We start from the raw sequence: 18131 nt of genomic DNA, 5'->3' as shown, positions 1-18131 counted from the left end.
AAAGCAAAACATTTTACTTTGAAACAAGCATAGAAATTTGGTTAAGACATTATTTCAAAACGGCTAAAAAAAAAAAAAAAAAAAAACACAAAAACAAAACCTCCAGAAAAGGTTTTATTTTCAGTGAAAAATGCACTTCCTATAAATTCCACAAATACTTCAGTCACTTTCCAAACCAGTCACATATTGGCATCCATTTGCTGTGGCCCTAACGTGGAAAATAATAAGTAAAACTTTGTTTCAGCCATGAAGATGATAGAAACCAACATGACAGGCTGACTTTTGTAGTATCCTGGTCACTAGAAAAGATTAAAAGAAAATTACATCTTTTTTTGTTTTCATTTATAAGGTCCTGATTAGTACTGACAGGGAGCATTTTTCCCCCAGTGTACTGACTGTTCAGTTTCTCTTTTTGTGAATTACTCATTAGTATTTTTTTTTTTTTTGGAATGAGTTGTCATTTTCTTATTGATCTGTAGGAGTTCCTTATATTTTTGGGATGGTAATTGTGTATCAGTTATATTTGCTCTTGATGATGTATTTTTGTATCTAACTTTGCTTAAGCGTCTTTTTATTGTTAAGAAAAATTTTATATTAATATAGTCAAATTTATTGATTGTTTTCTTAAAGCTTTAATCTTTTCTGCCTTAAGAATGTATCCATACCTTCCCATAAGAATTATAGTTTTGTCTTTAAAGTTTCTGCAATACTAGAGAGTTTAACTTGGTAACACAATGCAGTTTTAATATGTTTCATTTGATTACAAATGAGCTGAACTATTTTTTTAGATGGTTATTGAACTTTAATGACCCATTTTTTGGTGAAGTATCTCTCCAAATTCTTAGTCATTTTCTGTGAGTTTCACTTTTCTCAATTACTTTTTAGAGTTCTTTATATATTTGGAAATTGATCTTTGTCAATTATATGTGCTACAAATATTTTCTCCAAGGTTAAGGTTTGCCTTGGTTCAATTTCTTATCTGTCCTTTGTTCAGCAGAAATTCTTAATTTCAGTGTATCAGTTTTATCATTTTTTCCTTTACTATAGGAGAAATCCTTCTCTAATCTGAAGTCAAAAAGATATTCTCCTGTATTGTCTTCTACACACTTTATAACTTTACCCATCACATTTTTAATCCTGCTGAAATTTATTTTTGCAGACAGTGATAAATAAAATTTGATCTTCCCACATGTATAAACAATTATCCCAGCATCATTTATTGACTAGTCACTTATTTCCCCTCTCACATTTAGTAGTGACTGTCATAAATCAACTTTCCATACAGATGTCAGTGCACTGGTCTGTTTCTGTGGCCTTCTTTATTCCACTGTTTCTCTCTCTCTCTCTACCACAGCCACACTGACTTAGTAACTAGAACTTTATGTATATCTTATAATCTGGTAGGGAAAATCTGCCTACTTGAATTGGGGAGGGGTTCAGAATTGCTTTATTATTTTTGGTCCAATATTCTAGATAGATTTAAAATCAGCTTGTCAAATTCCATGGAAATATCACTGATGATCTGAGATTGCACTAAATCTATTCAAGGTTTTGGGGGAAATTTACAACTTTAGGTTTATATCTTCTTGTTTATGATCACGTTATGTTCTTATATTTAAAATTGCTTTAATCTCTCTTGATTAAATTTAATAATTCATTCAAAGGTTTCCAGAACTTTTATTAAACTTTAAGTCAAAATAATCTCTTATTAATTTTATTAAATCATCCATATGTTCTTTTAGGTTTTCTGTGTGGAAACCATATTGTATAGGAAGCATGAGAATTTTGTTACTCTTTCCCTAAACAATATGCTTTTCATGTATCTGCATTTTCCTTCCCTTCCTTCCAAGCAGTAGTACAAGAACTATAGTGGAGAGTTGAATCCAAGTGGTGATTCTAGACAAAAAGTAAAACCACATCACACCTTTGTATGGCTGCTGCTCTTAAGTGAAATGTTTTAATGTGTCACCAGTAAGTTTGAGGTTGCTGTAAGTTTTGTAGTTTTGTTGTAGACTTGAACCTGTGCGAGAAAGTTCACCTCCATTCCTATTTTCCTAAAAGGTGGTAATTGTTATTGTGGTTGTGAATCATGGAAAAATGTTGAACTGTTTGAGTGGTAGGTCTCAATCTTTTGAATGATTATATAATGTTCTCCAGCAATAAATTACTATGGAGAATTTTATTAATTTTCTGCTGTTAAAAATTATATTCCCATATAAATACTTTACTGTTGGTTTCAGCATATTTTCTTTAGGATCTTTGTATCTATATCCATGAACAAATATGAACCTTTAAATTTTCTGTCTCGTATAGTTCTTGCCTGGGTTTGGTATTGAAAATACCCTTCATATATTAAGGCATCGTGTTTTCTCTTTTCCAGTTCTCTGAAAAAGTTTCTATTAGATTGGAATTTTATTTGGAGAATATTGTCAGCACTCATAAACTAAAATGCTTGGGTCTGGTACTCCTCAGTACTATACTCTACATTCACACACACATACACACACAAACACATTTGTGTCACAGCTTACGCTTTCCAGAAAACAATGAAAACTTTATATAGAAAGTATTGTATCTCTGCTTGAGAGGTCTATGGTGAGATATTTGGTGAACATATCAGAGGATTCCAGCAATGTAAAATCATGGGGGCACCTGGGTGGTTCAGACAGCGAAGCAGCAGACCCTTGATTTCTGCTCAGTTCACGATCTCAGGTTCCTCAGATCAAGCCCAGTGTCCGGCTCTGAGCTCAGCCAGGAGTCTGCTTGAGCATTCTCCCAACCTCTCTCCTTCTGCCCCTCCCTCAACTCTTACACCTATTCTCTCTCTAAAATAAACAAACATATCTTTAATGTATATGTGTGTGTATATTTATATATATAAATAAATATATACTTATATATATATTATAATGTTATATGCTATAAGCATAAGTGTATATTTATATGTATAAATAAATATTTATATATATGAAATCATGAATCTAGATGATTCTGTTGTACATTACCCCCTGCAATTTACCAACACAGACCCATTTATATAAAAAGATCTAGTGCTAACCTCTGGCGTTATTTTGGAGCTCAGAGGAAGACCATCTTTAAAGCTACTTGGTGTGGCACACAAACCACGCACATAAAATTCAGGATGACATAATAGCTCAAGGATTTTAAAGATCCCTGGACTTGCCTACAAACTGTAGATGCTCAGACTGGTTATGATTTGCCTAAAACTCTAATGGTTGACTCTGGCTTGGAATTGCTCTAAAGATCGCGCAGAGGCATTCATGGTAATGCCAGCTGGGAATATGATGAGTGTTCCTGGTGAAGATACTGTTGTAGAGGAAAACGGAGTTCTGGCAAAAACCTGCTCTTTTTACATTAATTAAAAGTAATGCTACCAATCGTCATTGTGGGTAAAAATCAAACCCAAATAAGTGGAGCTCTCTTTGTTTCCCTATTGGCACACAATGAATTACATGGCAAGGGACAACATAAAGTTCACAGAAGCAATCTGGAAAACAAAATAAAATCTCATACAAATAAAAGGATGAAGGAAATTTATTTTGGTGTTAACAGCTGCTCTCTGATGTCTGTGTACCTAGTTGTTTCCCATTTGGGCTCTGTGTATGTTATTACATACATATCCTGTTATTACAGGATAGGCTTTTGAGACTCGCATTTTTCACCTGAATTTTTATAAAACGCAGTTATTGCTCATCGAGTGAAAACATAAATATCAAGGCAAGTTGCCCAAACAAACATTCCAGATTCTGACTGTGTCCACATCAGTGGAGATGCTCTGAAAATCATAAGTAAAAACTATGACATTATAGAGTCACTGAGGTATCTTTTTTAAAAAAATATTTATTTGAGAGAGGGCAAGAGAGAGCATGAGCTTGGGGAGGGATAGAGGGAGAAGCAGACTCCCTGCCATCCGGGGAGCAGCAGTGAGATAGGGCTAGATCCTAGGACTCTGAGATCCTGACCTGACCAGCTCAGCCACCCAGGCACCCCAGTCATTTAGATATCTGGAGATTAGAAGGAAAGTCTAACTTGTGTTGAATGTGGTATTATGTTATATAAGTCCTAGCTTCTTTGTTCCCATGTCAGTTTGTACAGATTAACCATGTAGTTCAGCGTCATAAAGCTATTTACAGAATTATCATCTTTTGAATATACAAGATTGTGGGTGTTTTTCCAAAATGAAAAAAGAGCATAGAAAGTTCAAATAAATCCGTAAACAATGTAATATCTGAAGCCACTGAAGGCAATCAGGTACTATCGGTTTAGGACATGACTGTACCATTCATCAAACTGGCATTAAAAACAGTGGATTATGAACAGTATGTCTTCGTTTTTTTTTTTACTCTAGATGTGGGTTGATACATATAATTTAAAATGTAAAATTTTAAGATAGATATGATAGGTTCTAAATGAGCATGACAGGTAATAAACACTAAATATATCCAGAGGATGAACAGATTACATTTACCTTAAGAGCTGAGAAAAGTAGTAATGAGACTTCATAGATGAGTAGAAGAAAAGAAGTCTGAGCAGTAGATGGGCCCAGATTACAAAGTCTTGTTGGAGGGGCAGAAGCAGTATCTAAGGAAATTATATAGCTCCTTGTAGAGGGGAGATATCAGGAGGTGTGGTAAGTTTAATCTAGACATATATAGGTTATGTGTTGTGGGGTTAGCTGGAAGCAGGAACACCATTTAGATTATTAAAATAACACAACTGGGAGATGTATGTTGAAATGTGTTGACATTTTTTTAAGGGTAATGATGTGCTTGCAGGACTCATAGGAACTTTTTCTAATGGAGTGGAAAAAATGACAGTTCATAACTTACTTTTGCCAATATGATTACTCCATTCTTTCTCCGAAGTATCTTTTTCTTTTGATTTCTGGGACAAACTTATTTCCACTTCTATTTAAGGAGAAATGAGAAGAAGTACAGTAAACACATTTTGACATGTTTGGAGAAAAAAATCATATAACTTTGACTGTTAGAAAGTGAAGGTACCTTAGAGATCATGTTATTTAGCGCCTAATTTTTTAAAAAGATTTATTGGTTAGAGAGAGAGTGAGAGTGAGCACAAGGGGAGAAAGAGAGGGATATGGGGAGGAAGAGAAGCAGACTCCACTGAGCAGGGAGCCTGACACAGGGCTGGAGTCCACAGCTTCAAATTCAGGACCTGAGCTGAAATCAAGAGTCAGCACTTACCTGACTGAGCCACCCAGGCGCCCCGAGTACCTCATTTTGCAAATGGCAACCAGAGGGCTTTAAATACTTATCAAAGATCAAAAAATGAATTAGAGGCAGATCTGGGAATAGAATGAAACTGTTCCCCATCTAATCTTTGCCTTTACCAGTTTAGATCGGGAGGGAAAGGGATACAAATAAAGAAACAAGAAAAGGTGTGAAGCCTTCCAAAGATTGAAATAATCATGGCATAGGTTTAAATTTGAAAATGATGAATACGTGGAACTTTCTGGCACTTAGGAGGTATATGAATTAGCCCTGGACTTCTTGCATGTAGAAATTTAAAATTCAGCTTGGGATTCCTATGAATTGCGGGCAGAGGGCAGGGAGGGTTATGTTCTCTTACGCTCCTTGGTCTCATGGCCTTGATTCCCTTTCATGTTATCTCTTCTGTCCTATAATGATCTGCGTGTAAAACTCATTCCCTTCTTGGTCCCCTCCAAAATAATAATACTACTAAATAAAAACCTCAAAACATATGAACGATCATGGTAGATTTCATTGAAAAACTGAAGGCAGCAAGAGATTCCATTTGGCAAGCATCAAGACAAATGACCTAAAAAATAGAATTTAAATATTTCTATTTCTCTCTAGCCTCCTTCCCATGGTGTGAGGGTCCCACCCTTTCCTGATTCCGTTGTTCTCTTTATTTCTTTTTTTTTAAATTTTATTTTTTTTAAACATATATTTTTATCCCCAGGGGTACAGGTCTGTGAATCGCCAGGTTTACACATTTCACAGCACTCACCATAGCACATACCCTCCCCAATGTCCATAACCCCACCCCCCCTCCCAACCCCCCTCCCCCCATCAACCCTCAGTTTGTTTTGTGAGATTAAGAGTCACTTATGGTTTGTCTCCCTCCCAATCCCATCTTGTTTCATTTACTCTTCTCCTACCCCCTTAACCCCCCATGTTGCATCTCCTCTCCCTCATATCAGGGAGATCATATGATAGTTGTCTTTCTCCGATTGACTTATTTCGCTAAGCATGATACCCTCTAGTTCCATCCATGTCGTTGCAAATGGCAAGATTTCATTTCTTTTGATGGCTGCATAGTATTCCATTGTGTATATATACCACATCTTCTTTATCCATTCATCTGTTGATGGACATCTAGGTTCTTTCCATAGTTTGGATATTGTAGTCATTGCTGCTATAAACATTCGGGTGCACGTGCCCCTTCGGATCACTACGTTTGTATCTTTAGGATAAATACCCAGTAGTGCAATTGCTGAGTCATAGGGTAGTTCTATTTTCCACATTTTGAGGAACCTCCATGCTGTTTTCCAGAGTGGTTGCACCAGCTTGCATTCCCACCAACAGTGTAGAAGGGTTCCCCTTTCTCCGCATCCTCGCCAGCAGCACCTTTGTTCTCTTTCTGTCTGGCTTTTCTCTTTCTTCTTCTGACTCTCCAGAACAGCATACATTGCATGCCAGGCCTTAGCCATCTCTCCAAAGCCCCTTGGACCTGCTGATATGGAGACCCCGGGGAAGCCCAGTCTCTCCTGGGCCTGCATATGCTGCTGTTCTTCATGTCACTTCCTACAACTGCAGAGAGACATATTAACGAACGCCTATCTTACGCTACGTAAAGGGCTGGAAAATGGCACTACAGAGTGAAAAAAAGCCCTGATCTCAAATACAACTAAAAAAAAAGAAGATTTTGTAATTTGTAAAGAGTCTTTCAATGTAATTAAGTAAAGAAATTGTATACGTTCGATAGCACAGGATCAAACTTGAAGATAATAAATAAAAAGGAATATGTTTGCCTCTGAGACCTAGATGAATTCACCCAGGACTTCAGCCATATTCTAGTGGAGGAATTTGAAGTGCTGTCAAATTTATTAATTTTTTTGAAGATTTAAGTCTCCTAACAGTCCCATGGACTGGATATTGGAGATAGTGCTGCTATCATGACTCTGATTCCTGCCCCCTAAGTTCTTTGAACTAATTGCTAGTTTGGAATTCTTATAAAGTCAATGACTGAGGCTTCTCATTAAGAAGAGAAATATTCTGGAGCACCTGGGTGCCTCAGTTGGTTAAGTGTCTGACTCTTGGTTTCGGCTCAGGTCATGATCTCAGGGTCCCTGGATGGAGCCCTAGGTTAGGCTCCATGCTCAGTGGGGAGTCTGCTTCTCCCTCTCCCCCACTTCACCTCCTTGTGCTCTCTCTCTCTGTCTCTGTTTCTCTCTACCGCGAAAATAAATAAGTCTTAAAAAAAAAAAAAGAAGAGAAATATTCTAAGGAATGGTGTCCTATACTACTCTTTGCTTAACTTTTCCTTCAACTTTAAAAGGAAGCTAAAACCCTGTTGGAGTTAATGACTGTTTCACCTACTCCAGTTGGATGATTGTGATGAATTCCCAGGATATCCTGTATAGAGAGCTAATAAGTATAAAACACAGAAAAATCATAACCATCCATTGTAGTTAGTACAGGGTCTACTATGCATTTTTTTTTTAATTTTATTTATTTATTTGACAGACAGAAATCACAAGTAGGCAGAGAGGCAGGCAGAGAGAGAGGAGGAAGCAGACTCCCCGCTGAGTAGAGAGCCCGATGTGGGGCTCCATCCCAGGACCCCGGGATCATGACCCGAGCCGAAAGGCAGAGGCTTTAACCCACTGAGCCACCCAGGCGCCCCTGTACTATGCATTTTTATTTTAATGTTTCCACAATTTTTTAAACATTGGAGGGGGAGACAAACCATGAGAGACTGTGAACACTGAGAAACAAACTGAGGATTTTGGAGGGGAGGAGGGTGGGGCGTTGGGTGAGTCTGGTGGTGGGTACTAAGGAGGGCACGTATAGCATGGAGCACTTGGTGTGGTGCATAAACAATCAATCTTGGAACACTGAAAAAAATTTTTTTAAATCAGGATAATGTTCAATTAAAAGCAAGATCATGCTGGACATTATTTTTTATTTGGAAGAAACTTCTTTCTCAGAGCTTATTTGGGCATCATTTCATCTTCTTTGGTTCCTGTGCACCTGCATTAGGGAATTCCTTGATTACTGAATAGAGTCTTGATTAATAAAATGCACTTGCTATCCAGCATTTAAGAATCTCTTAACAGTGTCTAAATTTCAGATTTCAGAATTCAGCATGAGACCATGTTACTTGAAGCTGACATTTTGGGAATAGAGATTTTACATGTTAATGAGTGAACCCGTGTTGAGACCTTAATTCTGCAAACAAAATGTGTACCTCTTCTGTGGTGATTTTCATAAGGAAAAGTTTCAGAGAGGGGGAATTAAGGACCACTGAATTCTTACATTGAACCAGGCACATTTATATTCTATTTAAGAAAAACCTGACCCAACCTGTAAGGTTGGCATTTCTATCTTTATTTATATCTAGGGTTGTCTCCTAATGTTTGCTAACTTCAAAGTGCATAGTATATACATACATCTTAAACTTACTTCTTAAACTGTCTTTAAATGTAGAGTAGGATCACAGTCCATATATACTCTTTCTCCTCTCTAGCAAAACAGAATATGCCATCCTTCTTATTGTGTTTTGCTGCCAGATATTCTCATATGAATGACATCTAGTCTTTTTTGACCCTAAAGTTTGCTTGTCTCATCTTTCCTGACCTTTGCAATAGTCAACAGTCTGTTTTCCTAAAGTCTTTAAAAGAATGTAGTCACCTCAAATTATCTGAAACACCCTTCAGCTCCTATACAAACAGAATTGAATGTTGTATCCTTATGAATGACCCCATAAGACAACAATAAATAAGAAATGTTTATTTAATCAGTAGGTTTAAATATATATATGTGTTGTGTAACTTCTTGTCCTTTTTCTATCCCTCTTCCTTTTCAGTGCCTGTGGTTTTATAGCTTAAGATGTGAAATGGTGATTCATTTTTGAATTTCAGATAAACACCATACCATTTTTACTATAAGCATGTCCCCTGGAAATATTGCATACTTACATTGAAAATTTTTTTCATGTTTACCTGAAATTCTAAGATAATTTGGTGTCCTGTGTTTTTAATTGCTAAATCTTGCAACTCATCTGAACGCTTTTTGTTAAAGTTCCTAATTCGAAGGAAATATATATTTTAATTTTGATTTTTTATACTTTGAGAGTATGTGCCTGCTTCAAATGGCTTTTATTTTCCCTCACTGATTTCCTTTTAAGATTATCATTATTGCTTATTAATTGTTACCCCTTTGGCTCCTTCTAGGACAATAATGGAGAGGATGAGAGTCATTTTCTCATTATCTGGAGGTTTATAGTTAGTTAATTATTTGTGTTATTTTATTCAGTTTTCAAGTTAGCCCCTTAGGAGATATGATTACACATTATTTCTTCAAGAATTTTTTTTTAAGTCATCAAACATCCTCTAAACTGATACTTAGATTTAAGATCTCTATCAGTTTTTAATCCTTATTGGAAAATTAAAACTTTGATAGCATCCCCCTTTTACTTTCACTGATATATTCTGTGCAAAGGTACTATGTGTGCCATTCCATGTTTGAAAATAAATACTGCGACTACTCTTTAATTATATTTTTGTCTTCTTGTCTGGGAAGTTTTCAAAGTCACAGAATAGTGAAATTAAATTTTAAACTTTGCACGTGGGTAACTATTCTTTCTAGAAGGTGTATCTTCTTTTAAAATGCTAAAGGAGTCTCTCCTTGAGATATGAAAATTTATACCTTGGAATGTTGTCTCAAATGCCACCCCCACCTCAATCACAAAATGAGGGCTTTATCTAAAACCGTTACTTTATTTTCAAAGAACTATCTCTAAGAATTTTCCACTCACAGAAATAAAATATCTTACAAAATATCAAAAGAGCAAACTCCATAAAGAATTAATTGCACCGATTGTCTCTCTATGTATTATAGGCCCTACAGAGTCTCTGTAGAAAACAAAACAAAACAAAACAAAACAAAACAAAACATCAACAACTACTATAACCCAGTGAGAGGTCAACAAATCCCAATGGCTTTTAGCTTATAAACTGAAGTCTGTAATCTTAGGAATTTACTGCTGCAGAACCTTATAAATTTACCCTTAGAACCAGAAGATAGATGAAACCATGTTACAGTCCTTGAAAAAAATCTCTTCCTCTCTGATTCAAGATCAAGGTCTGCATTGCTGTTTGATGTGGAGAAATCATCTTGTGATTTTAGTATTTATTTTCTTATAAAAACAACATATTTTTCAGTAATTTAAGTGTTAGCTCGGATTTTCTAGTGAAAATGTCTTTATTGCTTATTGAATCAATATATTTCCCATTATTCTTCACAGTAAGCATCAGCAACTTTATCTTATAGGTTTAAAATTTATATTTTTATTTGCATTGTTTGTATTATTTGCATTATTTTGTATAATTTGTATTAATAAGCTGGTGTAGAGGCCATTGATGGAACAGACATGACATCCCTAAACCAAAATGTTTGATCAAGATTAAGCCAAAAGAAAATAAAGTTATTCCAAAGGGAATGATCTAAAACATTTATATGGAATTACAAAAGAAAAGAAAGATTTTGTCATCATCTTTAAAATTTTTTTTGCATTTTTTTAAAAGCAAAGTCATTCTATGCAGCTCAGTTAAATTATGGAAAGGCTCTGGGAATCTGGAAAATCACACAGAGTCAGTAAATGAAAGTGTAGATAGAATATAATTCAGCTGCCTGGAGAGTGTTAGCTCTCTTAGAGCTAACATGTAGCTCACTTATAAGTGTGTCTGATAATTGTGTTAGAGTACGTGACCTCTTTGGGTAAGTATGACCCCACATGAAGTCAACTGTAATGAATTTATTTTGAGCAGTTCATGGCTTTCGAGAGAGCCTTAGTTCCAGAGAGGTCAAAGTAAGGTGCCATGGGTAATCTCTCTAATCAAAGGTGGGTGTTATGTGTAAAGAAATTGCCAAACGCCCCCCATGTCTTTAAAGAATTAATGATACATTACAAGAGAGCTCACACCACATTTTCACTCATGCTCTGCCATTTGTAGAAAGATAGAACCAAGTATTATGACCTATCCCTCCCTCAAATTCTTGTACCTGGGAAACAAGAAAGGAGGAGATGGTCTTTGCTCTTTGATCAGAGAGTGAAAATCCTCACTGAATCTGAATTTTGCTAAATAGGGTCATCTCAGAAGTGGTCTCAGAGGGACATTTAGATTTACCTTTCTTGGCCTTTCACTACCTTAACATTTTTTCTAATTCTTCTCTTTCATTGTCTGTACTCCTGTTTACAGCTGTGCCATTTTGGTGTATTTGATGTATAAAGATAGAAATGAAAACTAATGTGTCTGTCCACTTGTTTTTACTGACTACTGGATTCCTGTTCTGTCCAGGCACTGAAGGAGCAGTATTTGGGCACTCTGTTGAAACACCTCACATCAGAGCAGAACCTTCCCAAGACCTCAGGTAAGTTCTGCCTCCTCCAGCTCTGTCAGACTTCCCATCACTGTTGATTTGCCCTTGATATACAAAGAAGTAAAATTGAAAATGTGCTACATACTTATATAAAAAGTTGATGTTCCCTACCTACATGGTAAATATCAAGTATTTGATTGAGGACAAGAAAATGTGAGTTATTATTCTAAATTTATATGTATTTTTGCCCCTAACAAACATACAAAAAATATCAAAATAAATATGTCAGACAGGAAGAGTGTGGAAAAGGCAGTTATAGAGAAAGTTTAGAGGAAGATTGATAAAAATCAGGATTCTGGAAAATTTGACATAGACAATGAAACACATGACACACATAGGCAGAAAGAATGAGGAGGCAGAGAGTAGGAAAAAAACAATAAATGGTCAAAGGGTGTTGGGTTGAGGCAAATGCAAAGCAATGTAAATAGTAATCAGAAAAAGGCAGAGCTTAAATATCCTATACTGGACTCCTCAATTTAATATTGCCAATGGAATAGGCTGCCTCCTGATACTGTACTGTTTGTAAGAGGCACAGTTGTATGTAACAGCCCTCACTACCTAGAAAAGTGTAAGACAACTTTATAGGGATTCTTCCCAGGATAATCACAGCCAACTGTTAATAAAAGTTGAAATACTAAAGTCTAGTAAGTGATCAATGGATGTTCTTTTTTTTTCAATGGGTGTTCTTAACTCAATAAATGACTTAAGTTATCAGAGGATCAGAGATATTTTATAATGTGGCAATCATTTCACAATGTACCCGTACATCAAATTATTATGTAGTGTACCTAAAACTAATAGAATTTTATATGTCAATAAAAAAGATGTTTTATCTAATTACTTTCTGATAGGTAAATTACACTCCTAATACATTTCTATGGGATTAAAAAAGACAACAATAATAATTTTTTAAAAATCATATATTAAAAGTCATTTTTAAAGCTGAACCAAAATATCAACCTGGGAGACAGTCTTCTTTGTCTTGGAAAACACAATACAAATATTAAGAAAAACAAATTATTTCATAAAGATCTGGTTCAGCCCTTCCCATTTGGATAAGTGGAAAAAAAAATGTTCAAATGAAAATAGAAAAATAAAGTAAAAAATTTTAAATGTAAAGAAAAAAAATCCCATACTTTCACAACAGTACATTTTTCAGACCTCTATAGTTCTATTATAAAATTTCCTAAGGAACTCAGTTTCTCAGTATCTCAGCATTCCAGATGCAAACAGGCTGGTTAATAATAACAGAAAAGGGTAGCCATCTTCCTGTGATCAAGGCATTTTTTATTAGACAAAAATAATTTTTTACTCAATGCCAAAACCCAAAGGATTTAGGAGGGTAGACGAGTATGTATAAACAGCATCTCACGGTGTGTTATAGTTTTAATTTATGGATTTTTTTTTTCAGTTAGGAATTCAACATTTTTATGTAATTATTTATCTTATCCCTCTGCATCTAGCAAGGTTGTATGTTCCATTAGACCAGGATCTGCATCCTTCCTTGTCTATCTTTAGTGCTATAGCAGTCAACATGTACCTCACTTATAATTGTGTCTGATAAATATTTGTTCATTTGAATTGCTGAAATAGCAAAACTCAATAGTGAGGATGTTGAGTGCATGTAATATAAGAAATGTCTGAGTTACCGTGTCTTAATTTTAAGACTCATGTGGCCAACATTAACTCCAATTGTTTTTGAACTATGTTTTAGTACAGGTGCCAGAGTTTAGTGATTTATTCAATAAAAATTTATTTAAATTATGCCATTCTAAAAGAAACCTCATTGTACTTCTAACATTTCAATGACTATATACTCATTATGAAAATCTATGCCAAAAGAGAAATAAGAATTGCTCTTTTAATTACCTTGCTGACATGTCTCCAAATTCATAAGTGTGAATTTGAATTAAATTATAATTAGCATATAGTGTTTCTGGTTTTTATTTTCTAATTATCCATCAATTATTTAAATATTGCACTAAGCTAAGCTTATCTACTAGTGCTAAAAGCAAATTAGCAACCCCCAAGATGAGTGTTACTGATCTAAATTCATAAACTGAAACAGAAGCAAAGCACAGTAATGATGGGGGTGTTCAATTATTCATTTGTGTACATGAAGATTTAAAGCAGAGTGTCTGAGAAGATCTTTACAAGTCCTGCTGACAATTTTCCTTTCAGGGCAGTAAGAAGTACTCTTAGTCAACACCTAATTCTAATCAACAAGGTGAGATTGGTTGGCCAGGTAAATCAAATGGTAATTTGGGGAGTAAGTAGCCGTGTTGCCTTTAATTTTGTTTTTGTTGAGAATAAAAGACTTTGGACAGGTACATTTCAAAAGGTTTATTAAAGAGTATAGGTAGTATTTGGTGTGGACATGAAGTCGATTTCTACAGTTTATTTATTCAACCAATGTTTGATGAGTGATTCATGTGTGCCAGATTCTCTGCTAGTTTCCATGTGCACTACACTTGGAGATTTTCTATGATGTCTTATATAGAGTGACATTGCCTTTTAGGAGGGCCCTGTGTGTTAAAAAGGTGAAAAAAATATGTTGAATAGTAAGTAAGGACATAATGGTGTATGTGTCAAGAATAGCCCAAGTATGGGATGTTTTCCTTTCTTATTTCTTAAATTAACATATAGCTAAATTATTACAGTTCAAAAGAGTTTCTCCACTCTCTGGTGAGGAGTGATGAAGCCAGCTGTATGTTGCCCAAAGTGTTTGGATCTGTGTTTCATTAACAGTTCCAAGAGGGGAAAAAAGAAAAGAAAAAAAAAAGAAAGAAAGAGAGAAAAGAGAAGAATCCAGACTCGGATTCATTTCAGTAAAATGAATTAATATTTAATGATGTAACTGGCAACTCCTCATCATGTTCATTCTTATATGAATATAATTTTAAACTGAAATGTTAAATTTTACAGGTTCCAAATTAATCTCTGAAAACACATAGCTTTTATTTACATCATGGCTGTGTTAAAGGAAAAGCCACCATGTGTAAGGTAGTAAGGATTTGGGGCTGAGATGTTTTGTCAATGAAAGGCTAAGATAAATTTGCTGGAAAAAAGATAATGAAATAGTATTCTGCTTCTCTCCCTTCCCCTCCCCCTCACCACTCTCTCCTTTTCCCTTTTTCTCTGCCTCTCTTTTTCTCCCCTTTTATTCTTTCATGCTGTGTATGTATTTATATATTTATTTAGAGTTAAAAGCAAGTGATCATTATGGGAAGGTTGTCTTAGTGTGTAATCTTAGGAACACAGAGCAACAACTGATCTAGAAATTTGTTTGATATAACTTGAAGGAAGAGACCATAAAGGAAAGTGCAAGTATGCAGAAAGTGGTAAAAACAGAAACAATGTGATTTGCAGATGAAGAAAACTCACCTCAGCCCAAAGTGCTAAGACATTAAAATTGCTTATATATTCAGGTCACAGCTTGCATTTTTCCCCTAAAACATTTTTTTCTTCAATTTTTCATTCATTCCATCATTGAAATCAAAAATAATTCATGTTAAGTATTTTATAAAGAGTGAGATACCTGGTGCTTAAGTTCCTGTTAAGTCTCTATGTAGTTAGTCATTGTGTCTCACAAATGACTTTAAAAGGAGTCTGAATTCCTTTCTCAGAATGTTGTGAATTTTTCTAGAGACCAAGGGCACTCATTTTCAAACTGAGGTTCGCATAACACCTTAAAAACAAAATCTTATTTAAACGATAAATAAAAGTTCATGTTCTACCAAAAAAAAAAAAAAATCTTATTACATCTTTGGTGTGTAAACACAGTGAAAACTGAATTTCTTGGGGAAAAAAAACAGGTGATAGGGTGACTGGAGTTCAACAATTCTCCTTTTCTCTGCTGGAATCTCGTGGTATGCACTCTAAGAACTAGTCTGAAATCCGTTGCTATGATTGTTATGATGCTTTCAAAACGAACACAGTTGTACTTCATTAATTCCAGTGACTAATCACATAGGAATTCACAAGCTTTGCAAATAAACATGGGTTTCATTTTTCAACAGGCCCTTTTAGAGAATGTTTTGTAATAAAATGAATTTAAGTAAAAACCTCTACTATGTTATAAATCTTCCTCAGAGGGGGCTTGAGAATTTCTATATAAGAGAGAAACAGGGTGTCATTTAAGTGTTGATCCTATGTTGCCAAGAGTCTGCTTATTACATAATTCTAGAAGGGAATACAGGTTTAGTCTAATTTGAGTTCCAGTGTATTCAAGAATGTTCAAGCTCCAGAATGTCTAAGTCCAGGACTTCTGTAGGGATTCTAGGCTTATTTGGGAAGTCCAGAGTATCTAGAGGAAACCAATACAACCTAAGACTTAGGTAGTAAAGTTTATCAATTCTTTTTCTTTATGATTTTGGGGCTCTCTATCTTGTTTCAAAGGTTTTCTTTTTCTTTTTTTTCTTTTTTCTTTTGGGTATTTTGGTATTTCCTGCATGTTCTTCTAATTTTCTGTCATTTATTTTGTATACTAGGTAATTTATTTCTTAGTTTTATGTTTTGTATAAATAAAATTGGAAATTATGTTCTGAATTTTCTTCTAATTTTCCATTGAAAATTATAGTCTGTGATTTCTTAGATTTTATATTTTGAATGGTTAAAACTGGAAATTATTCTTGCAGAGTATGTTAAGTATCTAATGTTAGTGTCTTTAGTATGGAGAGTCAATTTATTAAGCATTATTGATTAAATAACCTACTATTTTCAACCCAAAATGATTGCTACATTTCTCACAAACTAATCGCTCATAAATACTTTTGATCTGTTTTAGATTATATTGTGTTCCATTGACAAATTTATAATTTTAATTCCAATCTCATTTTTAATTAAAATAATTTCAATATTTAGTTCTAATTTTAAAAGGAAAATCTCCCACTTCAACTTCATTTTAAAAATCTATTAAGTGTCACACATTTTTTTTTAAGATTTAATTTTTTATTCATGAGAGACAGAGAAAGAGGCACAGGGAGAGGCAGATGCCCCACTGGGCAAGGAGCCTGATTCAAGAATTGATCCCAGAACCACCAGATCACAACCGGAGCCAAAGGCAGACAGTTAACCCACTGAGCCACCCAGGCACCCCTATACCTTTTTTCCAAAATAGTTAAACATAATGTTTTAAGTTTCAAGAGACTCTATTGGGATTTTTGTTGGGATTTTATTACATATGTTTATTGGAATTTTCATGATTTGGAAGTAGATATGAGTTTACTTTTATCCAAGTAAACTTATCTCAAATTTTTGAATTTTTAAGTAAATAATATCAGATACTCTTTTTAGATATCCCTTTCCTTGAAATAACTGTAAAATGCAGACATTGAGTGATATAGCATTTATATTAATATGGCAATTTAGCAACAGGAATTAAATATATCTTAAAAGCATCCCTGAATGTCATTAGAATTCTTCATTGAATTTTAATAGTCAATGACAGTCAAACATTAGCATCAGTTAACAGTTTTCCTATTTGGATCTCCATAGCATAATGTTTTAGAAATTTTAACCAAAAATGAACTAAATGGATGTTCCTTTAAGATCTGAGACCACGGGTGCCTGGGTGGCTCAGTGGGTTGAGCCACTGCCTTTGGCTCAGGTCATGATCTCAGGGTCCTGGGATCGAGTCCCGCATTGGGCTCTCTACTCAGCGGGGAGCCTGTTTCCCTCTCTCTGCCTGCCTCTCTGCCTACTTGTGATCTCTCTCTCTGTCAAATAAATTAATAAAATCTTTAAAAAAAAAAAAAGATCTGAGACCACATCTTCTTTCCCATCGTCTTATTATGAAAATTCTCAAACGTACTCAATGTTGAAAGCATCTTATAGTTACCACGTTTGTACCCCCAGCTAGATTCCTCCATTATCATTCTTCTGTATGTCTTCAATCATACATGTACACATTCCACTAGCCATCTGCCAGTATATCTTATATTTTTTGCATTTGCACGTGCATTTTATAAATCTATACACTTTGCCTATTCGCTTTGGCATGCATATCATTAACTACTATTCAAGACAACTTAATTTCTTTTCTTTTACTGTAAAATAATTATGCAGTGACAGTCACAAAAATTAAGTGTGCATTTCCCAAGTTTTGACAAATGTGTACACCTGTGTAACCCAAATTCCTGTCACAATATAAAACATTATCATCGGGTACCTGGGTGGCTCCATTGGTTAAATATTTGATTCTTGATTTCACTTCAGGTCCTGAAACCGAGCCCTGTGTCGGGCTCTGCGCTTAGTGTCGAGTCTGTTTGTCCCTCTTCCTCTGCTCTTCCCCGCTACTCACTCACTCTCTCTCTCAAATTAATAAATAAATAAAATCTTAAAAAAAAAAAAAAGACACTTCATTATCATTACCCAGAGAGTTCCCTTATGCCCCTCCCAGGAAATCCCCCCACTACCCACCAGAAGCAATATTTTCTCTCACCTTTTTCACCCTGAATTAGA

At 35.0% G+C, this 18131-nt stretch overlaps 1 protein-coding gene across 1 annotated transcript in view; it reads left to right on the top strand.

Moving 5' to 3' along the window:
• LOC111144542 (sarcoglycan zeta) overlaps positions 1-18131 on the top strand; it is a 471067-nt gene that overhangs the window by 433719 nt on the left and 19217 nt on the right. The window contains exon 5 of the mRNA XM_022498868.1: positions 11588-11660. Within this exon, the coding sequence (XP_022354576.1) occupies positions 11588-11660 (73 nt within the window). The remainder of the gene's footprint in view (positions 1-11587; positions 11661-18131) is intronic.

The sequence above is a fragment of the Enhydra lutris genome, unplaced genomic scaffold (assembly GCF_002288905.1).
Source record: "Enhydra lutris kenyoni isolate GAN:26980312 unplaced genomic scaffold, ASM228890v2 scaffoldscaffold11, whole genome shotgun sequence".
Lineage (NCBI taxonomy): Eukaryota > Metazoa > Chordata > Mammalia > Carnivora > Mustelidae > Enhydra > Enhydra lutris.
This window is presented reverse-complemented; position numbering and strand designations above follow the sequence as displayed.